The sequence below is a fragment of the Rhipicephalus sanguineus genome, chromosome 4 (assembly GCF_013339695.2).
Source record: "Rhipicephalus sanguineus isolate Rsan-2018 chromosome 4, BIME_Rsan_1.4, whole genome shotgun sequence".
Classification (NCBI taxonomy): Eukaryota; Metazoa; Arthropoda; class Arachnida; order Ixodida; family Ixodidae; genus Rhipicephalus; species Rhipicephalus sanguineus.
In genome coordinates this window covers 14,885,515-14,909,327 of record NC_051179.1, presented here as the reverse complement: position 1 = coordinate 14,909,327, position 23,813 = coordinate 14,885,515, and the positions used below count along the sequence as shown (strand labels likewise).

At 49.1% G+C, this 23,813-nt stretch overlaps 1 protein-coding gene across 2 annotated transcripts in view; it reads left to right on the top strand.

Annotated features, from left to right (window-relative positions):
• The window catches only part of LOC119389451 (transducin-like enhancer protein 4), a 79,632-nt gene that overhangs the window by 11,679 nt on the left and 44,140 nt on the right, over positions 1-23,813 (top strand). Inside the window, exons 1-5 of one of the 2 annotated variants that reach the window (XM_037656716.2) lie at positions 6,558-7,010; positions 22,434-22,598; positions 22,679-22,723; positions 22,864-22,926; positions 23,138-23,212. In XM_037656716.2, coding sequence (XP_037512644.1) covers positions 6,966-7,010; positions 22,434-22,598; positions 22,679-22,723; positions 22,864-22,926; positions 23,138-23,212 — 393 coding nt within the window. In that variant the 5' untranslated portion in view covers positions 6,558-6,965. Of the gene's footprint in view, positions 1-6,557; positions 7,011-22,433; positions 22,599-22,678; positions 22,724-22,863; positions 22,927-23,137; positions 23,213-23,813 lie in introns of those variants that run through there. The other variant, XM_037656717.2, reaches the window with a different exon arrangement.

Below are 23,813 nucleotides of genomic sequence, written 5' to 3'. Positions count from 1 at the left end.
TTAGCCGCAGGGCGCCGCCACCGTAGTAGACCAGCCGTCGCGTCGTCGCTCGCGGAAACGAATGCCGTAGCTGCATTCGAAGCTGCTATATGGTTCAGTTTTCGGCTGTATTCGCGTTGTTTAAGGTATAATGAAAACTTGTAAACTGGAATCATGAAGCACTTGTCGTTCTGGACAACCAGCCCATTTCGAAGGCATGTGTCTTTCGCGGCTATTTGATCGAGACGCTCGCGCGTCGTCTGCTAGCCCGATTCCAGAGAGCGCATGCCAGTGATGCGCGGAAAATTGTTTTGTCACTGTTACGTTCGCTTGACTGAGAGTCGGTTATTCACTGTCTGAAAGTCGATTTTCGAAAGCAGCATTTGCCAAGAACTAATACTAAAAGCTTGGGCGCTTAAAGTTCCCCGATGCGTGCTACCGTCTACTGGTGTAGCACACTATACGCAAGCCATGAGTTCATGCGCTAAATAGCGTGAAATGTCACTAAGCTGCTTCCAGTGACAATGTACATAATGATTGTCGGTTGTTTCGCCGGTAGCGCATGTAGTGTCCATGGGATCAGTTTCTTCAGCTTCGGGACCTAATGTCAGCGCTGCATGCAAATGACGGCGATCGCGAGGCAGCGTTGCTACTTGTACTACATGCATTCGTTGACTGTTCAGACGCAACACGGTCACGTTTAGGGATACTTGTCATGCTTGATTCAGTTGTTACCTTGGGCTGCAAATGTGAAGGGTAGTCTGCAAAGAGTGATGCTACTGCATCCTTCATAAGCCGCCGCTTCTTATATTCTATGAAATCTTCGCGTCGTAAACGACGGCTGCATAATCTGGTTTGTTTGAAGATGTGTTAGGAGCCCAATTATCCTGCCTAATTACTGCAAGCCACCTCTACCGAACACCAGCGGCAGCTGGAATTTCATGGAACGACATCCGAACAGTGTATCAAGGCGAAAGCCTTAGATGCCTCATCAAACGCGAAAATTGACCGTCGGCGGCGTCAGCACGAGTGATGCAAAAAATAAATACGTGATGACGTCATCATATGACGTCACAGATCATAAAATTTTGTGACACCATCGTGACGTCACATTCACGTGACGTCGTCATATTACATCGTCGCTTGGTCAAAATGGGCTGATCACGGAGGCAGTGCATGCCTCCGCTGATGTGCAGAAAGCTTGAGCTGCCTCCGATCCTTGCGGCTGTGAGAAAACCACGTTAGGCGCAGAAATATCTCGGAGTGAGGCAGGGAATGTTCAATACATTGACTAGAAGAAAAAGAAGGAGATGGCTTTCGCCTTTCAGTCGTCTTAGATGAATGCATAAGGGACCCTGTGAGATTTTTTTTCTTTATCAATAAAGGGAAATAAAAAAAAGACAGTCGTGATTTCTTTCAGGTCCATTTGCAGAGTGGAACACAACAGTATGACATACTAAGTCATTGGGGCGGTTGCAATAGCCTGAAATAGAAAATAAAACGCGAATACTGTCAAACTCGAGTGCAAGTATCGAACCGGCAGCACGGCCTGACAGTCGGCCTACGGAATACTTACAGTGGGGATGGAAAGACGCGCGAACATGCGGCATCTGCATTCTTTGCTGTTTCGCATTTATCTTCAAGTGGTTATAGCCTGGATGATTGATGAGAACACGACGTCATCCATGACACAATAAAAGACCATCTAGCATCTTTTTATTGCCACTACGGTTAGAGCGTGATGAAAACAGCGCGCCGCTATGTTCGCGTTTCTTTCCATCCCCCTGTACCTGTGAAAGCCTGCAAGAAGCACAAATGCAATTAAACTCGGATGCATACACGAATTCGTGAGCTTCGTGATACGCGTGGCCGTTCAGCGTCAGATTCGCGTAGTCTACTTGCACAGCGCCACCACGCGGCAGCGGCGAGCGGACGCGGAGCGCGCGCTTGACGGCTGGAGGAGAGCGTTTGCCCAGGCACTGAAAAATAGAGGAGGCACTGTACGGGCGTAATTAACCGAAAGTATACACAGTACCAGTGAAAGTCGTGACACTGAAAGAAGTTCCCAAAACAATCTCTAGAAAATATCTTGTGTGTGGCCGGTATCTGCACAATAACCGAAGGTTAGACGGTGCCTCCTTTATGCTCAAGGCATAACTAGCTGAAACGGGTCGGGTCGGGCCGGGCCGGGCCGGGCCCAAACCTTTCGGGCCCGGGCCGGGTACGGGCCACATTTAAGAACACCGGGCCGGGCTCGGGCGGGCCGGAGCATGGCGTTTTCGGGCCGGGCCGGGCCCGGGCCGGGAAAATCGGCCCGTGCAGTGCTCTAGTTCAGACTACTATGAACTGTTTTCGAAGAGACATTTCCGACGACGTTGCAAAGAGAAACTGCTCAACCACTTTAGCTTGTACAAATTGATTTTCAAGCTTCGAAATTCTTTAGGATGCTTGTGAAGTTCCGTGAAGCTGTTTCATCAGCCTTCGCGACGTTCAGTGAAGCTGGCTCCTCAACTCCGCTCCACGCATAAGTTTCTTGATAATCCAGTATTCATTCAAAGCCCAACAAATATCAGCAACAGTGGCTTTATCCTCAAGGCTAAGGCGCGCTGCGTAGTTGTCGCCATGAAGAGTCTAGAGAGGTTCATGTTTAATAAAGCGCCATATAAAAAGAAGTGGTTTATTGAGGAGATTGGTAGCTGGCCTCGGAGGGCCGGGCATCGTTGCCCTACGTAAGGCGCCAGTCCTATCCCGTCTTCTTGTTTTTCTTCTTTTTCTTGATTTTCAGTTTGCGCCAAAAATCTAACTTGCCCAACGTAATACCGCAGTCCTTCAAATATTAATTGAAGGACCCTGGCAGACCCGCCAGGATATTATTCTTGGAAGGGGAGGGGGCACTTGCTGAAGGTTCTGACTATTTGAGAAAATCACCTATTTTAATTATTTATTTTCGGTAAAACACCCCCTACATTTCGGGGGGCGGGGGGAGGCGCCTATCCCCCCTCCCCTCCTGGCTACGGGCCTGGACCCTGGCAATATTTTGCTAAAGCATCTCATTTTCTTCGTGCCCCTATCGGCCAATGTCAGCGACACTGGGCCGTCCACTAAGTACGCTGCCTCGATGCGCGCGCGTAAAGGCATTTTGTGTACTGCGTAGAGTGCCTCGATGCGCGCGGAGGCGAACGAGCGCATCGAGGCACTCTAGTACTGCGATCTACGTAGCGCCCTCTGCCTCAGGTCAATGGACGGTGTGTGCGTGACGGTGCGTCTGTGCATGAAAGAAAACACATGTACATATCGGTAATTAAAACCAGCCTGCTGGTTTTCATTACCGTTGTGTCAAACAGAAACGAGCCCTCAAAAATTCTCTTCCTTCATTAATATGCATATGTGTATTTTTCCTGTGGCGCTTGCCCTGTGTTAGAAGGGATTAGCAACTCCTTAGTTGCCTATGGGCTGTAAAAGGACCAAGACTCGAATTCCTGCTTTTATTTTTTTTATTTTTCTGTCTTCAACCTTGTTGACTGGCTACCTCACGACATTTCTCGGAATGTCATTATATAAGCCAGCGTGAATATTAAACAGGAAGACACTCACGTAACGGCATGCAGCTGTCGGTGATCCTTTTATCGGCTTTCGGGCCTATCATCGCATTCGGTGTATGAAACTATTACAAAGCGCGCGTTGCGTACAAAGGCTAAATCACCGCATTGTTATTGCACGCACATATGTGTTGCAATAGCGATCGCCAGAGAGCCAAAAGAAAAAATGAAACGTTTCCGTCTACTTTGGCTAGTTTTATATTTTCCTCTCCTTTTGTGCATGTGTGTGGCAAGCTTAACAGGCGTGCCGCGGGCAGAAGCGGAACAAGCCCCTGTCCGCCGTTTCGCGCGCGGGGCGCGGAGAACGTGGGCGCTGCAACTCCTCCCCGGTGAACCACCGGGCCGCGGCGAAGCGAGGCGGTGGAACGGGATGAGGGGGGGGGGGGGGTGTCTTGCTTCATCTCGCGCTCACAGTTCCGACCCCGCTCCCCCCTCAACATTTCCACTGCGCCCTCCATCCCATCTATGTAGCCCCCCAACACGATCCAAGCCCCACACCACCACACAAGCAACTGCTGTTTCTTTTGTCCGCATCGAGGAAGAAAAAAAAAAATAAGACTCAACACACACTGGAGGGGGAACACGGCAGGCGTTCGCGGCCATTTCGTCGCTGATCCATTACCATCCGCACAGCCGGCAGTCCCCGCAACTACCCCACACCCCGAACCTCGCCCGCTCACATACGATCTTCCCCTGTTCGGAAATAGAGAGAGAGGGGGGGAGGGGTGCAAGCCGCACTGGTGCGCAGCATTCGTACGCCTTCCGCCCTCGCGGGAAGAACCGAAAATCTGCGCCCACTCGATGCGAAAGGAAAGGGGGAGTCAGAACGGGGCCGACAGCCAGCGGCGCAGCTCGCTTGCTTGCACAGAGCGTAGTATTTATACACTGAGCAAGCACCCCAACCTCTCGCCGCCCCGCCTGCTTGCGTACGCGCGGCGAAAATCAATTCTCAGCACGTGACAGCACACCGCCCTCTCTCATATATATATATATATATATATATATATATATATATATATATATATATATATATATATATATATATATATCGCCGAGTGTAACCTTCGATATGACACTATACGAGCGCAGCATGGCCCTTCCGATCTGACGCCGCTTCGTGCTTGGGAATGGAACGGGCACGTCGACAACTGCTGCGTCATTGGTACGGTCGGTCACGGAGCGCTAATTCAACCGATACGCAATGTAGCAGTGCGACCTTTTTTTTTTTTCTTGATGCTACTTGGTTTTATAGCTATATGCGTTATATATGACGATTCAAAGTTTTCGTGGTATGTTTTGTCGTGCTGTTTCCGAAACACGACACAAGTGCACCCATATGAAGTGGTTTGATGGCCGTTCCATTTATTAACCCACATAACAATACGTCCCACTCGATATACTATAGAGGAGCAGAAGATGCCATTGCAAGGTCCCGATCCAGCTGCTATCCGTTGATCACTTCGTGATACTTTTCGGTAGGGCGGTCCGTAATGTTAAAAAAACAAACAATAAAACTGTACAAGAGACAGAAAAAACACAACGCTGCGTTGTTGCACGCGTATCGTTTTCCTCGCTGCTTTTTCTGTTGTGATAATGATATATTTGTTTGGCTCCGCTGAACGAGGTCAACAATATAATTGCAGTGTAAGCCAGCACAACCTGAAAGGCTCCCCTCCGAAATGATGATCAAATCCCGTTATCATGTAGGCAAGATAAATAATGAGAGCGCGCCCATGTCGCTTAATCGATCGATGCCCGCATATATACATGATCGACGCAAACTCGGCGAGATGCCCGGGATTAAGTTTAACTAGTATTCGCAATCCACCACGCATTTGGGTTTAGTATCCTACATACAGCATAGTATAGTATATGTGCGTGTGTAACGGAAACGGGTAAGGGGAACGTACGCTTTAATTGACAGGACAATGAAACGGCGAAAGTGGGGGGACAAAGTATATTTCAAAGCAGACGTCTAAATTTCGCGGCCGTGCGTAGAATACTCGTTCTGCAGCTCCGGAAGTGCGCGTCTTTGTGAGGATATGACGACTCAGTCACCAGCAGAAGAGGTTCTCCACCGGGCCGCAGCACACTAGCAGAATCGCGGCAATGCAGTCACACAGGTTTAAAACGACGAGAGAGGACGAAAAGAATGAAGCGAACGGCTGTTTGCTCACGCTGAGAACGGCGATAGAGCGCCGGTGCTACGGCAAGTGCATCGAGGAGACCCTCGTGGCGGATCTCCACGGACGCCTAAAGGCAGCGACACGCGGCAAGAAAACAAAAATGCCGGGTCGCCCGCCGATGTGGCGGCGGGAAGAGGGGGCGCGTTTAATTGATCTCGTCCAGGCGCGGGAGAGGAACGCTCTCGAGTTAAACAGGCGCGGGAACAATTTCACTCCTCAGAAGCAGCAGCGGCAGCCGCAGAACAAAACGCCGCGAAGGAGAGCGAAATAATCAAGAGAGAGGCGGCACGCAGGGGCCGCCCTCTTTCCGCTTTACGAGGGATAAATAAATGCCGTCTGCGTCGCCTCCATAACACGCGACGCGGCGCTGGAAGAAGATAAAAATAAGAGGGGGGTCTCTCTCACTGTGGGGAGGCGCTCCTCCGCGGCGGCGGCGGGAGGGTTCTCGGGGCCAGGTTCTGAACATTTGTTCAACATCAACACTACACGCTCAAGTGCTCATCAAAGGCAACATCAAGCTCTGTATAATTATCTTGCTTGGGGCGCTGATCGGCGGCCTCTCTCTCCTCCGTTCGGCCGTCTCGCGCCGCCGCTCTCCGGCGGCAGCGCTGAAATGGAAATCGTATTAGCGCCGCGAGGCGGGCGCTTGCGGAGGCGGGGCGCGTCGGTGACTGCGTGACTTTGACGGCTGGCTGTCGGGCGCCGCACGGCCGCACTGCCAGGCTGCGGGAGGCGGAGCGCGTCGGTGACCGGAGACCCACGTGGGCGCTCCGCCTGCGCGCTCTGTTCCGCGACCGGAGACTCGGGGATGAGAGGGCTGCGCTTCTCCCAACGTTTTCTCGTGGAAAGCGGCTCTAAAGCGGTGCCAGCGCGGTCGAGCTGACGCCTGGGAACAGTCATGTTTGTTGATTAAGCCAATCTCTGGGCTCCGCAATCGCTCTTCGCCGTTCGGCAGACCGCGCGTTTACGAAAGCCGGCGCGCTCCCAACAACTGCGCCGACTAGGACGACCCGGGAAGTGGTGCCTCGCGGGTGAATCTCCTCAGCTTGTCCGCTGGTGCTTGTGCTGCGGGATGTGTCTTCTTCGTTGGTGTACCAGGTAGCGCAGGATACTAGCCAGTTGGATACGGCTATGGCGACGTGCCAACGGCGGGCATCGTAGCGGCGGGGGGACGCCTCTTCGGATGCGAGGCTGACCCGTCATGTACCCGGCTAGACATCCCGTGAGTTCAGCCATGCCTGTCACGGTGAGTAAGGTACACTGGCAGAATGCGCTTGCGTGCACGTGACTGGGCACAAGTTGGTTAACATTCACTAGAGAGCAGACGAGGTAGCAACACAAACAGGAATAGCCGTGATCGCGTCATCGCCTCATGTTATGTGCTTTTGTTTCGTTTCGGGAGCCACTACGTGACATGGTCATGCTGCGGCTTCCATTGAAACCCGTTTGTCTGCGAGCTGTCAATCAGTTTGCTCGCTTTGTTCTCTTAAGTGTTGTTTGCATCGGTATCTTTGAATGCACAATCCTGTCGTCGCCGATAATAACAACGGTTCCTATATGTTTTATCGTTGTGGCCGTGCAGACGGCGGGCACGAAAGAAGCCGGGGCAACACCACTGTTGTGTGACCGAAGTAGTTCACTGCTTTCAACGACCGTTGTTATTTAGGCTTAGCGAACTCGCCCAAAGTTGTTACTTGCGGTTACCGCCGATAGGTGCCGCCACATGCCAAGCCTGCGCGAGGATTGAGCGAAACCTTTCGGCGCTCCGGTTTGATCTGAATGTGCATGTCATGCTCTTGTTTACGTGCCAGCTCTTTTGCCACATCGCGAGTCTCTGTGCGCTTCGTGCACGCTTGACAGACCAGCTGTTGCCGTCATCACAAGATCCCCGCTCAAGCACTCTGTATGTACAGGTGGTTAACCAGCGAAGCTTAGCGAAGCTGAAATGTGCGGCCCCGTCAAATATGTGTTTGTCACGAGCTGGGATTTATCAGCCTTCTGTTGCAGCTTTTGATTTCTGTTTTTAAGAGAAATCAAAGAGAGGCATTTAAGATATTCGTGCTTCACACTTTGTGTTTGATGACGTTAGTTTAAACCAGGCGTCTCGAACTCACCTCAGCCAACGGGCCGCAGTCACGCAATTTAGTCCCGCAAGGGCCGTGGCAGTGAAGAAGGTAGAAGCGGTGGGGAAGACGGCGTTTTTACAGACTGCCAGCAAGCGTTGGTGCGAGGATTCCAACAACATGTCGATACCGATCTCCAAAATGACTAAAGTCTGGGCGCCGATTCTGTTTTTTGTTTCACGGTTATGTTTCAACACATGGTGACCACATGGGGTGCCTCACGAAAACAATTCCATAGACCAGTTATGCCTGTGTAGCTCACGAACATACTAAGAAAATAAATTTAAAAAATGCGCGGCGAAGACAGTCATGTGCGGCTCGCGGGCCGCGTGTTTGAGACCCCTGGCTTAAACGGTATTAACCCATATATGCCCAAACTCAGAAAAAATGACAAAACAAATATTTTTTTTCACGAAAAGTGTACTTCTGCCCTCAAAAGAAAGCACAAGTTCTTTATTTACTGCCAGGTAAACGCAACACTGTTCTTCAAGCCGTCCTGCACAGACGGGTCCACTGTTAAAGGGAACAGTTGCGTGCATGGCATTTTTGGATTTCACTCTCTTGCGAAAGCAAAGTGGCTTAGATTTACATAAGACTACTGGTGACTGACAGTTCTGACTCCTTTTGACAGACTAGTGCAGTACATGAACATTGTTTCCTTATCCACTTGCTGCCAGAGGGCCGCAAAATATGAATGGTGCTCATTCTAGTGTTCCCTTTAACAGTGGACCGTACTGTACATATAGGACACTGGGCATTAGGGGTGATATGTGCGGGTGTGGTAAGCTTTGAAACATTTCACGTGCACACCGACATTGCACTTCTTCCTCTCCATTACGTATTTCACACAAAGCACGCGTTTGCCCGGAGAAAGCGGTGGTGGTGGTGGAAAACATTTATTACACTATATACAGCGAGAGGTGTGGACGGGGTGAGCCGGATGGGCCCGCCCTTCACAATCACTTGGAGGGATCCCTAGTCCGGTATCCCTGTAGCTGCCGCGGCGGCCCGGGCTCTAGCCACCAATGCCTGTTGGGCTTGGAGGTCGGAGCAGCCGAGCAGGACAGCTTCCCAGTCCTCTCGGGTGGGGTGGGAGTGGGGTGGGTAGGCAGGATTGGAGGGGCATGCCCAAACCATGTGATAGGTTTCAGAAGACTCCTCCGCACAGCGCGGGCACGCGCCCGAGAAGGCCGAATTGAAATGTGTTAATACTGCCAGGCACAGCACAGTATTGATGAAAAGGCGGAGAAGCCAGCGCTCCTCCGCGTCGGCACGTGGCAGCATGAAAAGCAAGCAATGTCTAGGCCAATGTCTAGGCTTGCACACGTTGAGAATGAGGCATGCTTGATGTGCTGTAGGTGGCGCTAGTCATCAGCTAAAGATAGAGTCACTGGAAAATTTCAGAGTACCGCAAAGGTAGGCTGCACGCGGGCAACATTGAGCGGCGGCGGCCATTTCCCTTCCGGACAGTCCGGCGAGTTGGTAGCGTGTGTTGAGAAGTGACCGATATTTTCGCCTCGATGCCGTGTTACGCTCGGCGTAACTGCAATATGTGTGTGTGTGTTTCTTCAAAAGGATATCAGAAGTGATTTCGAGTCATCGACAGTCATGAATCGACTGTGCGGCAAGCGGTGTAGCTAATGAAACGTGCGGCGAATGTTGTCATGTGCTCGCGAACTCTCTTCGTGGCTTCATCGGTCTCTTTTCATTTCACGGCCGGGTGTGTTCGCAAGGTCCGGAGCTGTAGACATGGTTGCATTAGCGTAATGACCGTGCGAGATGCCATTTACTTCGACACTTGGTGAATACTGACTGTTTGCGCTAGCTTTGCAGTCGGTGTTCAGGTTCACTTCATAGCGCATTCGAGAACATTATCGAACGAGAACATTCAGCATTGCGTCCTTCGACTGATCGCTAACGCATACCTTACTTGCGCACCATGCTTGCTGTTCAGCTGGGTGTTATTTGTAATAACAGTGGTGTGTGTACGGTAAGTGGAAGGTGTGCGTGAAGTATTTCTCTCGGTTCGGAACGCCAGCAGCCGAACGCATAGGTGAATCGGCGTGCGGTAGGTAAGGTGCATCTCATTTTGCGAATACGTTGTCATTTCCTAACAGATACGCAGAAAATAGGCCATCAAAAATAATTGACGTCACTACTCAGTTGTTTCATTTCCTATTTTTTGTCTCCTTAATATTCCCAACGTTGCAGTGCATTTCCAAATATTTTGCTGTGTTCCGACAAAGTTTTTTTTTTTTTTGGCGTTGCCAGCGCGTAAACGGCTGGGGTTCGCTTTCTGCACTGCTTTTAATTTCAGCTTTTGTTTTCGTAATGCACTCTTGTTAAAACTTCCTCGGCGCAGTGTTTTATGTTATTTTGATCAGAAATAGCACATCCCGAAAATCTTTAACGCGCATGCTACTGCAACACAGTATGTATATAGATCTAGGGCTCGCATGAAATCGATTCCCTCAATGAGTGAGAGGATTAGCCTTTTTCTCTCTCTTTTTTTTTTTTTTTGCTGCGACCATTTCTCACCTACTAAACAGTTTTGTAAGAGTGCGCTCGGCGCAATGCAGTATTAGCAACATTCTTTTTTGAAAAAAAAAATAAGATACGCTTAATAACATTGCCTTATACCAAATTATCAATAGAGTTCCACGCTTCAGTTTTGCGCAGTGGCAAATGATCATGCGACAATCTTCGATTTCGCTCTCGTGCTTGACACGCTTATAACTAGAAATGCATGCACAATCTGTTCAACAGATCGAGATATAAACAGCCGAGCAAATAGAAAGATGTGTAGTATGTAGTTTTCAATATCGCTGAACATAGCGAACCGAAAAGGTGAAGTATCCTGTTGCATGAGAGCTTTTCCAGCAAAGTTTGTGTAGTTCACTGCAGAAAGGAGTGTTCTTCGAGGGGCGCGAATTCATTCCGCGGCCAACTATGCAGCCACGTACAACGACGCTCTTTGACGTTAATGTTTCCCACATGGAATGCAAAAATTACGAAATTCCCGGAGTAGATCACCAGCAACGTTCGGTTAATGGTGAGCTACGCCCTGGCATCTGCATGACGCGTTTAAAAAAGCGACGAAGTACTTCTAGGGACCGTGGTACTGCTAAATATCCGGCCGCGCTCTGCATTCAACGCGCCTGCACCCAAAGCGCTTGGAAGGGATATGGCGGCGAGAGGTCACGTGATGCGAGTAAGCCAATCGCGGCGGCGCGCGGAAAACAGATGCGATACTCTGAAATTTTTCTAGTGACTCTAGCTAAAGAAATAGCGATGCTAGAGTGCACCAAAGCGTCCATATGTAGGACACTGGGCATATATGGGTTAAGAGCACCTTAAAGATTTTATAGGTAGCGATTCATGATTCGGCTGGTATGATCCTTAGCTATATAAGCTGACAAAGCCGAAAGATGAACAAGTGCAAAAGCGGAGACCTTTCAACGTAGCGCTCGCTGGCGCACTCACGGACCGCCACATTTTCCCGCCTCCTAGTCAAACACGGCTTCGCAGTAGCATGACGTATACTTCCTCGCACTGTGCAGCATTGTGGCCTATTTTTCTCACTGTGTGCTCGCATTGTGCTTTACTTGATCGACCATGTCGGCAGCGGCACTTAGTTGCCTTGGTCAGGGTGGATTTTGTGTTCTCTGTGCCTGTTTACCCCGCAATGAGCTGGTATAATTGGGCGTCTCATGTGTGCACGTCAGTTAGATCGCTGAAAATCGTCTCAAGCGAGTGTGTCCCAAGTCGGTGTGGCAGACGCACTCGAAAGTGAAAGGTTTTTACAGCTCTTAGTGATATTCATTGCTCAGCTGCGTTAAGGGTCAGCAAGCTCAGACTTCATTGCGTTTTTTTACAGTGAAGTCGTATATGGCCAGGGTTCCCTGTACTTCCGCTTTTTTTAACAATGGAGGAGGTGGGCGTGGACTACTTGCGGCTTCATGCACTCCGCCTCTAATAATACTTATTCGAAGGTCGCAGGTTCGGTCCCTGCCGGCGGCAAGTAATCTTTTCGTCCACTTTACTTTCTTCACATTTATATTCTGCATACTACAGATAACACCCCCTATACTTTCCTTGGCGTTATTGTCTGTTAGTTCTCATTACCTTCACGGAGTGCACTAGCCGCTCAGCAAGGAACCAGTTGCACTGTGAGGGCGAACATACGTAAAGGAAATAAGAAAATATACTTTAAAAACGCGCATATACTTAAAAAGATTCAGTATGAAATTCTGTATATTCCGCGCAGGCCCGTAGCCGGGGGGCTGAGGGCCCGCTCCCCCCCCCCCTCCCCTCTCGAAATTTTAGTGAAGTAGGTGGTTTTTACAAAAATAAATAATAAAAATAGGTGTTTTTCTCAAATAGTGAAGGTTTTCAGCAAGTGCCCCCCCCCGAAAAAAATTCCTGGCTACGGGTCTGATTACGGGGCTTGAGAACGGCACTGCATTTTTTCGGCCCGCAGACACCCACGCCCTGCATGTCCGAACCGCAAATGTTAGTCGCGAGACCACGCCCCACGATTTTCTTTGGAAGTAATCTTTTTACGCCGCCTGTTTTCCGGGCTGTGGTATTCGCACGGTGGCGTATCGTGCATTTGCATCCCTCTGCATGTCTCAGATTCTCGAATGTGGTGACTTTCAAGAAGTATCTCGTGGTCAGTAGATTCAATTGGGGCTTGTATGTGTGTGCATCCACATACAAGCTTCGCGTGTTCTTGGAAAATGTTATCCCGCTTCAATGACACATTATGTGTTCGCTGTGTTGCATGTCTGTTCTAATTGACCAAGCAATAGTTATTCTGCGAAGTAGAAGCTGCCAAACTAGCGATAAACAAGTGGGATGTTGGTCTCACTCATGCAGTAATGCGAGATGACTTCTCCATTTTCGTGTCTACGTCACAGACGAAGTTAACTCAACAATGAACTCTCTCAAAGAGAAGGTCAAGCGGACACTATATAGCAGTTGAGAGGCATTGTTCAGTTCACCTCAGATAACGGATAGCATCGTCGACCAAAGCACCGTGCTTGGTATCGGGTCTGTTCGCTCGCAATTTCTTTGACATTAACACTGTGCACATCCATTACCAGTATAAGTGGATTCTGAAAGTAGACATTGCAGGTGCTCGCTTCTTCTTCTTTTTTTTTTTTTTTTAGTCACATATCTGTCACAAATCGACTTGGCTACGGCAGGTGTTTCACAGGAGCGCATGTGAATGAGTGGCGATTGTTTGCGTCTGTGTGATCTCGGGGCGAAAAACGACGTATTCATTTGTTTTTCTTTCGTGCCATTTGAGCATTGTCTCTCACGGTAACTACCTTCTGCTCCCACACAGAATGGGAGATATGACGACTAGCAGTAGCATCGCGAGAAATGGCAACTTCAAATTTTTATGAGCACGAAGGGAATATGATAACGCGTGCAAATGACGCCGCAAATTAACACGCAGAAATCTGTAAGTTTGCTTTCCTGCAAGATTAAATTCCGAACGAAAACTTTAGTTCACGGAATACCTTTCTCGCTCAGGGCGCGTTCACCCCATATTTCAGCGAAAGTGTGCCAGCTCTACAGATGCTCTCTAAAAATTACTGCCGGAATCTCGTACCGCATTTAAGCTCCATGGTGTACAGATAGGAAGGGGGGGACGAACGTTCAGTGGAAAAAATAATATGTTCTGCGAAGCTGAGCTGCTGTTTGTTCTCTTGCAAAATGTATACTTGCTCGTGCACGCGCAGTAACTGTTTTGGAAAGTGCCAAATAACTCACAGTGTTAGGTGCAAGATACGCGAGCCTGCGAGATCCGCGGTAAACGGTGAAAGCTCCCATTTCTTAGTTGTGTTCATCGATCTACTCGCCTCCCATGAGAGCTGCTTGGGCGAGACGTACAGAACGCGCTGCAGTGTTCTTTAAGACGATGGAATCTCCCGATAATTCCAGGTTAGCCGCTGTGAAATTTGGCAGACCGCCACTTGTTCCGATTCTCATATCGTTTCGACAGTGCTGCATCATCTCCGGCTCTTTCGTAACGCCCTGTCCATTACTAATGACAATCGGTTTTCCTCTATTGTACGCAATCGTCGGGAGTGGTCGGGAAATTGGGACATGCAAATAATCTGGGGCGCATATCCTCGTTTCAATTTACATTTTGCTTCCCGAAACTATACGTATTGGGTTCACGAGACATCAGCTGATTTTCTGTAAATATGGGGATATAACATATATACTTCATATTTGTGTTGTTTACGCTGTATTCTGAACCAAACAATTCGGCAATTGACTTTGCAAGTCTGTGGAAGCTTTGGCCGGCCTTTTTATCGCAGCCAGAGTCGTTTCGTCTACAAACAGACCCGCTTATCTTCCGAGCTTGTAAACTTTTCTATCACCGGCGCGCCACCCCACATAAACACCGAGGTTCGTAGGGCGGGCTGACGGCATTATCAACGAACTTCGCTTCCCGCCGAGTTCGTGTTTGCCGTTTAATAAACGCGAATGTACAGCGCATGCGCGCAGATAGGGGCCGCGCTCTCGACTGTCACGTCCGTCCACCCGGGACATGCTTCGAACACCTGCCGCACGGAGTGTGCGATCCGGCAGGAAGGCGTGGCTCAAAAACGTGCCATTGAGTAAAAAGAGATGAAAAAAAAAAAAAACTGGGACGAGTTTCGGAGGGCGGGAAGCTCCACGCTTTTATCGCGCTCCGCGGAGTGACACTCCTTTGTCGCTGAATCCAATCTCGAAGCATGTGACAAGAGGCCGCTCGCTTAAAAAAAAAAAAATGCAAAGACCGAAAAGAATTGTGTCGCCTACCGTGTGGCTGGAACCTGCGTGTGATCGCCCAGTATGCCTCCCATCGGCGGTTGTCGACGTCAAAACGTGGAGATATTACGTGTCTATGCTTCATGGTGTTAGCAGTGAGATCAGATCGCTTTCCTCGCAAAGACAGCACGTTGCAACCCGTCCACGGCAATATGCCTTCTTTTGTCGTTTTTTAAACCAGGAAACTGACACATTTCTCGACGGTCGCTTCTGGAATTTATCTTCTATTGCGACACAAAGAGCTCTACTTAAACGTTTGTGGCGTCTGTGTGGATCTTTCGGAATATGACGCTTCCCATCAGCGTTATTTTGTAGCACAGATACGAAGCTTTCAATGTGCTTTGTTGGTAAATGACACGTAGCCGACCTATAAAAGCGGAAATTTTTAGCTCGAAGTGGAAAAAGAAAAGCTAGGTTACTGTGGTCATCTTCCTCGACGGTGGTTCGACCGTCGGCTCAGTGATGAAGAAGCAACGTACTGTGTCAGAGAAAGACACATGGTGGATTGCGACATACTGCCGCGATGAGCAAGCAACGCGTGCTCGGCAAAACAATAGGAGATCGTTTATTTCAAGGCAACTTCGGACAGGCGTACGAAGGCCCGTAGCCAGGGGGGGGGGGGGGGGGGGAGGGGGGGTTATGATACATGGTGTTTTACCGAAAATAAATAATGAAAATATGCATTTTTCTATAATAATGAAAATATGCATCTTTTAACGGGAGAGAGTATTCGCGCCTCAACAGCGCAGGGTCACGTGACCTTAGCAGAAACGTCACGTATGACGTCATTGGCAGAGCGGCACGTCGCTGTCGACTCTGGCAATGGTGATGTCGACAAAATAGAACCGCGGAGGGGCACCGCGTATGTTACTAGCCCCCTATGACACGGGCCAACCACCGACACTCGCAAAATAGCGATGATTATGCAACTCCAAGTAGAACCTCGTCTTGTATTTATATTGTACGGCCATGACGTCATACATGGCGTTTCTGCTCAGGTCACGTGACCCCGGGAAGTTGACATTTTCCCACTTCTATTAAGCGCTGCACATGTGTGTGCTTATTAGTTGCGACCCACATTATTATAGTATTCCTAGATGTCATGGCAGCGAAGTTGCATACAGCAATGCAGAGGATGCCACGACGTGCAATGGCGATGCATGCATGCATTGCGCGGTCCGTGCTGGCGCCAACTGAGACATCATGCTGGCGTACGTGATGTCCTGTCTATCCGGCGGTTGCGTAGCTGAGACGCTGCAGGTGGTTGAAAGTGACGCAAAAGGGACGCACACGAGTGTAGCTGCAGTCGCGCATATATGGTTTTTGTCGGAGCAACTGTTTCGAACCCGTTTGCTCTGTGCATATATGCTGTAGTCGCTGCAAAAGAAGGGGTACGGATCGAAAGGCCGCGTCGACGAAGACGATGATTGGCGCAGGTGATCCGGGTGTTATTCTAGACATTGTCAGTCATCATATCTTGAGTTGTAATTGGCTCATAAAGGCAGCCTCGGTCAGTGCATGGAATGGCAAACTGGCTAAGCGCTTTTGGCCGCAGCGCACAGCGCAACACGGCACACGAGGTGTGATCAGTTAGGACATGGAATCACGCTGTGTCTTTAGATTATCGTCCCCGATGATGTTGTCAAACTGTAGGGAACTCGAACTGCTCTGTGGCCACTGCGACTCTGCAGCCACTCTTCTCGCATGTTGCCTGTCTGGTGTTATAAACCGCTGTCCGCAGGCCTCGAATTGCACTTGGCCAATGCTCCAAGTGAAATATTTATCGTTTTGGCTTGAACTGTGCGCGAGACGTATAATAGCAAACGAATCCACTACTGAGTCAGCGCACCTTTGAACTTCAGAAAACTTTGCTGCCGTACCAGTGCGTAATGGGTTTGTTTTCTTTTCATCTCTCTCTTGTCCAGTTGTTTGTTTGCTGCCGTACCAGTGCGTAATGCGTTTGTTTTCTTTTCATCTCTCTCTTGTCCAGTTGTTTGTTTGTCGTTTTTATCCGAGAGAAGTTACCTTATTCCGCAGGTACATAAGTTATCGCATATATCGCGCATTTATTTATACAAGTCGATGATGCATGGCAGACAATAAAATAAAAAAGAGTCGTATCTAAGGTCGCAAGTGTCATTGTATGCACAAATACACTGCGGTGGCCGACTGTGCACGTGTCCGCTTGCGCGACAAGGCAAAAGAGGCGGACTCAATTTCTGATAGCAATCAAATCTGCTCTACACGACACGTGCGGGCCCGAGCAACGAACTGACAGCAACACTTTCGTGCTCGCTATCGCTTCGCCCTGTGAACATCGTGCGCAGCAAACGTGTCTCGAGTTTGATACTGTGGCTCCCACCGGCACGCACTTCGATGCTGTTCGGTGGAAGCGCGCTGCTCCCGAAGCGGGGCGGCGCTCTCACACGCCGCGTTCTTTTTTTTTTTTTTTTTTTTTTGTGCGCCGTCTTGTTCGCGTACACGCACACACACTGCTGAAGTGCGGGTCGTCGCCTGCTGGGCCGCTTTTTCTCCTCGCCTCCTCGTTTGCGCGCTCTCGCCGCCGCTCCGCTCGGCTGACGTGTGCCGCCACCGCTGCTGTTGCGATGATGTAGCGCGCCTTTCGAGGTCGACACGCTGATGGGTCGTCGGCGCTGGCTGCGCGTAGAGCGGCGCCGGCCGACGCCTCAATCGGCCGGGTGCGCACGACCGTCGAAGAACGTGGCCTCCCGTGGTGTGTCAACTCTGTCGCAGTTGTGTCCTCCGCGCGTTATTCCTTTTCGGTGCAGGGAGTGAACGTGCTCCGAAGAAAGGAGGACTGCGCCACGGTAGCTCCGCTAGCTTCTCAGGCGTCGTGATAGCTGCTTCAGTCGCTCTTTTGTCCAGACGGTGGTGTTCACTAATGTCAACCCCATATCGAGACATTCGTATGTTCTTGTAAACGTTCGCGATTCGGCTGGCTTCGCCAGTCTCTCTGCGCAGGTTGGTCGGTTCTGCCCGCTGGTGCCAATGACGTGTCAGCACGGTCTGATTGCAGTTCGTCATATAATAAATGTTTAATCATTTGGCCAATCGCGGATGGTAATCAGTCGGGCTGGCGAGAAAGCTTTTTTTTTTTTCTGCGCATAAGAACACCGGTGCTAGCTTGCTGAAAGGACCCTGCTGGCACTCAGTGCTAGTGTTAAAATTCAAGCAGATCTACGCTCTTTTTCCACGATGGCTGCTTGGGTGCCGCCATAATCCCTTCTGGGCTGTTGTAAATGTGCGTGATCCTCCCAACCAGGGGCGTAGCCAGAAATTTTTTTCGGGGTGGGCACCTCCTTGATCTGAAGTGGGGGCCGGGCAGGAAGATGTGGCCGAGTGTAATTTCGTGCTCTATATGCTATGGCAAAAAAAAAAAAAAAAAATTCGGGGGTGGCACGGGCTTGTCGAAAACAAATCTATAATAGCCATTGTGTACGCGGTTACTGCAATGCTGTGTGTTCCTTTGGCTCAGCTGTGATGACACCAACGATCTGGTCACTCACATTTGCACCTACAACAACGAAAGAAAACTACAAATGTGACTCGTATCACGTGACACCTGCCTGCCAATGTGAGCGTGGAGCGTGTCTCAGTGTTCGCTCATTGCACTGAACAGGGCCAAGTATTCCGCTTGTCGCCACTATACGTGTGAAACCTTCACACGTTTTCCGCCGCTGAATATTCACAAATGTAACGTAGGTAATGGTCAATTGGTGCGGTTTATTGCACCTTCAAAACATGAACACGAACTATTTTTTTCCGTATCTGCTGAATATTGAGAACTGTAAGTAACGATTGCTACACAAATATCGATCAGGCGCAAAGGTCGTTATCGCGATTGCTCAAACCTACACTGCTTCCTGAGCGTGGTGTATATCTTCTCATCGTCTGAGGCTCGTACAAAACTGCAGCGAATAGGAGCACGTTCCCTTCCGGTTGTAGCAAAACTCGAATTACGCTCGTGCAGTGGTTTGAGGACAAGAACGACGAATATTTCTGCAACCCATAAATTGTAGCACGGCTCAGCGCAGTGTGGCGGAGGGTAAAAGTGAGTGAAAGAAGGTAGGGGCTGCCTTCTCGAAAAATGAGTAGCCACACACCGAGCGTCAGGCTGGGGTACCTTCTCTCCCTGTTAAAAAAAAAAAAAATCGGTTAGTGCGCGGCGGCACTGGAAATCGAACCCAGTACCTGCCGCATTAGAGGCGAACGCTGGAACCACTCGACCACAGCTGCGGTTTACGGTCGTACCCCGGCCCGGACACGAGGGTTACGTTCGCTCCTAGCAACAACTCCCAGCGGCCTCCTCGAGCGCGATTCGCGGGCGTGCATTGCAGCTGTGCATGCGTACGGATTCGTGCCGTGCTCGCGGACGATATTATCGGGACACTGCTCAGTTTTCGTTTCTACGCTGTCTTTCGATTTGTCGGCCGAATTGCTTGGTCCCATTGTTTGTTGTGCATAATAGGGACTAAAAGTTTTAGCTCCCCATACGTAAACGTTTACGTACGTACGTATACGTATACCTTTACGTTTGCGCAAACCACTAAATGGTGATGCTAACTGCCTTTAAATTATATCTAATTTTGGTAACATTGTATCACCGCTGCGGCAAAATCACGAGAGAAGTTTTTAGCGCGTACAGTATCCCGGTGGTGTCGACATCGTGTGACGCTTCGTGCAGCCATAGTCATGAACACGTTTGTTTTCGCCTAGTGTTCTTGAGGAAAAACTGATTTAAAAAAAAAAAGAAGGCAACGCCCACCACGGTGGTCTAGTGGTTATGGCGCTCGATTGCTGACCATAAGGTCGCGGGATCGAATCCCGGCCCGTAGCGGCTGCATTTTCGATGGAGGCGAAAATGTTTGAGGCCCGTGTACTTAGATTTAGGTGCACGTTAAAGAACCCCAGGTGGTCGAAATTTCCGCACCCCTCCACTACGGCATCCTTCATAATCATATCGTGGTTTTTGGACGTTAAACCCCAGATATAAATATATCTTCTGGTAGTGATGCAATGCTGGCAAAAAAAATAGTGAGAACCGCGAATCAGCACAACATACGCGTAGGTCCCCCCCCCCCCCCCCGCCCTGTTAGAGGCCTAGCACTGACAACGATACTCATGCAACGCCAGACAGAACGTTGCCCTCTTGCCCTCTCATTCAAGTTTTTGCGGTATATGACGTCATGCGCGACATTTCTGTGCAGGTCACGTGACTCTCCCGCATGTGACGGTGGCCGGAAGTTCCGCTATTGCCCTTTTAAATGCGAAGCGAAATTTCTTAGCGAACTTCTGCGACTTTGAGCGTATCTATCTATCTATCTATCTATCTATCTATCTATCTATCTATCTGTCTATGTCTCCTTCTGGCAGACTTGGTGCATTCAGGTAGTATGCGACGGATTATTGGTCAGCTGCCAGCTTGTAAGGAGATCACGTCTTACGTGACGCCTCAGGCAGAAAAAGCGTTCCACACTCGCCGCCATGGCTGCCATCGGCGCTGACTTACACTCGATCCTATGTTTATATGAACATATATACCCCATAAAGTCGACGGGAGGATGACCGCCGCAGTAGCTCAGTGGTAGAGCATCGGGCGCGTTATTCGAAGGTCGCAGGTTCGGTCCCTGCCGGCGGCAAGTTATCTTATCGTCCACTTTACTTTATTCACATTTATATCCTAATTACTAAAAATTACATCCCCTATACCCTTCTCATTAATAATGTGTCTAACAACGAAAAACGAGACTTACAAGTAATCTTCTTGCCTTCATAAATGGTAGGTCATAACATGAAAATCATGAGATGCATGTTATGAATGGCATGATTTACGTGCCACGGCCTTGGTGCTCTTGTGGCCGCTTCGTTAACTTGATATATACCAAAATTGCTACGGCGTGATAAGATTGTGTGAAAAACATAAGTGACAGGTCCTATCGTGCAAATCATGACACGCATGTCATGTACAGCATGATTTGCATGACATGGTCTTGGGGTGCTCGCGACCGTTTAATTATATGGATAATACCAAAATTGGTACAACGTAGCATTTCTGTATGGCGAACATAAATGACAGGTGGTAACATGAAATCATGACATGCGTTTCGTGTACGCTATGACATTCATGCCCCCCGCTCATGGTGCGCTTGCGGCCGTTTCGTTAGCTTGGTATACCCCAAAACTGGTATTTGGTGACGTGACCGTATGACGAATATAAATGACAGGCGGTAACATGAAAATCACGACATGCATGTCTGTGGGGCATGATTTACATGTCATGCTCGTGGTGCGCTCGCGGCCGTTTCGCAGGCTTGATATACACCATAAATCGGTATTGCATGACGTGACTGTACGATGGACATATGTGACAGGTGATAACATGACAATCATGACATGCATGTCGTGTACAGCATGATTTACATGCCACGCTCATGGTGCGCTTACGGCCGTTTCCCTAGCTTTGATATACACCAAAACTGGGACTGCGTGACGTGACTGGACGACGAACATAAATGACAGGTCCTAACACGCAAATCATAACATGCATGTCACGTGCGGCATGGTTTACACGACACTGTCTTGGTGCGCTTCCGGCCGTTTCGTTAACTGGATATACACCAAAATTGGTATTCATTTTATTTATTATGTTTTTTTTTTTTGACAATACTGCTAACTTCTATTGGAGTCGTTGCAGAGTGGGGTTACAATGATGAATAACACGTGGAACTTTTTCAAGGCAAACAGTAGCATAAAATGAAGACAATATAAAGTAAAGAACAAACAACTCGCTATGCAAAACAGTAGTACAAAGTGTATAATAACAAGATGAAGCAAAGACAAAGACAACTCGCTCAAGCAAAAATATAAGGCAAAAGGCATGACATACAAATGAAGGAACTTTGCATAATCATGAGTGCGCGACGAACATAAACGACAGGTCATGCATTGCATATACCAGAATATACGTTTCATTATATTAAAGATTGTACATGCATGAATGCATGACATAGGAACTAGATGTCATGACATGAATGACTTCATTTGCCTCAAAGGCAAACAACTGCTTCGCATTACATCGATTCCCACAGTGCGCGTGGTATCTGCCGGATTTTTTTTTTTTTAGGCTGGAAACACGCGACGAGGGGCGTAGCCGGAATATTACTTCGAGGGACGGGTTCCACACACCCAGGCCCGTAACCAGGGTTGAGGGGGGGGTTAGGGCCCTGCCCCCCCCCCCCCCCGGCATTTTTTATGGAGGGGGGTGTCTTGCCGAAGATAATAAAAATATATGTTCTTGTCAACTAGCAAGGCCTTCAGTGCGTTCTCCCCCCCCCCCCCCCCCCCCCCCGCCGAAAGAAATTCCTGGCGACGGGCCTACAACACACCCATGTGTGTGTGTGTGTGTGCGTGTGTGTGTTTGTATGTGGGTATACTTTGTTGTGCTTCCGAAGACTCGCAAGAACATTCCTGAATATGGTTTCCGAGGAAACGAAAACTAAAATTTCATTCAAAAGTAAGCTGTCAGGTGCGGCGGACGTCCATGACTGCTGAGATCAGCCTGAACAATAGGTCATTAAAGGCTACAAAGGGCGTACAAAAATTCCTGTTTATGAGCTGTGAAATCCCCTCCCCGGGCTTCGCAATCATGCCTGCGGCGCTCTTTAGTTGCAACGAATCCCTCTCCCGTTCTGCAGGGTCCACCGCCGCAGGCGGGCCAGCAGTTCAAGTTCACTGTGACTGAGTCATGCGATCGCATCAAGGAGGAATTCGGCTTCCTCCAAGCGCAGTACCACAGCTTAAAGCTCGAGTGCGAGAAGTTGGCCGGCGAGAAGACCGAGATGCAGAGGCACTACGTCATGGTGAGCAATATACGCTGTCGAGGTGCCGCTGCGACGATGGTAGTGCTTCGTCGCTGATGCCCATTCTTTTTGCCTTGCAGTACTACGAAATGTCTTACGGTCTTAATGTGGAAATGCACAAGCAGGTGAGTGCACTGAGAGCCCGCGATGTTGTGCATCTTGAACGAGTATTTAATGGCACATGCATTCTTGTGCCCAGGCTTGACCTGTGTACCTAGGTCAGTGTAGCAGACATCTAGGTTCTCATTTACTTTTATTTTTTCAGACCGAAATTGCCAAGAGGTTGAACGCAATCATCGCTCAGATCCTGCCTTTCCTGTCGCAAGAGGTTCGTTGCCAAATCAATCATATGTAAACTGTGCGTTCGTAACGAATGCACGCCTCGATATGTAGTATTGCTGTTGCGTAGATTTAGCCATTGTTTCTGCACCCGTAAGCAGACAGTCGGTTCCTAATGAATCCAGTGTTTGTTACCGACATGCGTTTTGCTTTCGGGCGATCGTTGCCTATGCTACTATTTGCTTTCCTCTGCAACGCAGCACCAACAACAAGTCGCGGCAGCTGTGGAACGTGCCAAACAAGTTACGATGACCGAACTCAATGCCATTATCGGGGTATGTTCAGCCATATTGATCCGTGATGTTCACTGCCATCGGGGTCCGCTTAAGCTTTCATTTTATACATTGAGATTTTTTTTTAACCACATCACTATCACGAATTTAGGGAGCTCTGTCGTCCCGCTTACACAATACTAAATCATGTATTTTGTCTGCTGTAAGACAAAAAAATTCAGCTCTAACGAATGTTTTTTTTTATGGGACTGTGTCACCGTATGCAATTATGCATTCATATGAATATCATTTACGGACCAACAGCTAGCTCACAGGCTCTACGGTCGAGAAAAAGAAAACGTATTTCCTCCTTATAATTAACATATTTGCATATTCATGAACCGTTAGCCCTCTGACCTTCAATAACAAGCAGGAATGTACTTCAGCAGTTGGTAAAACACAATGCAGCACGAACAGATTTTAAACAGATTCTGTGCTTCCTCGCGCGGTGTTTCCGCCGTGTTGGCCTGTTTGTTGATCAACGGACGTTAATGCTTGCTCATACTCTCAGTGATGGTGAAGGGAAATGTGATAGGGTACACTGCGAAAATTAACTGCATAAGTGACGGATCAGTCATTTTGCGAGCGTTGGGTGTTCTGTGCA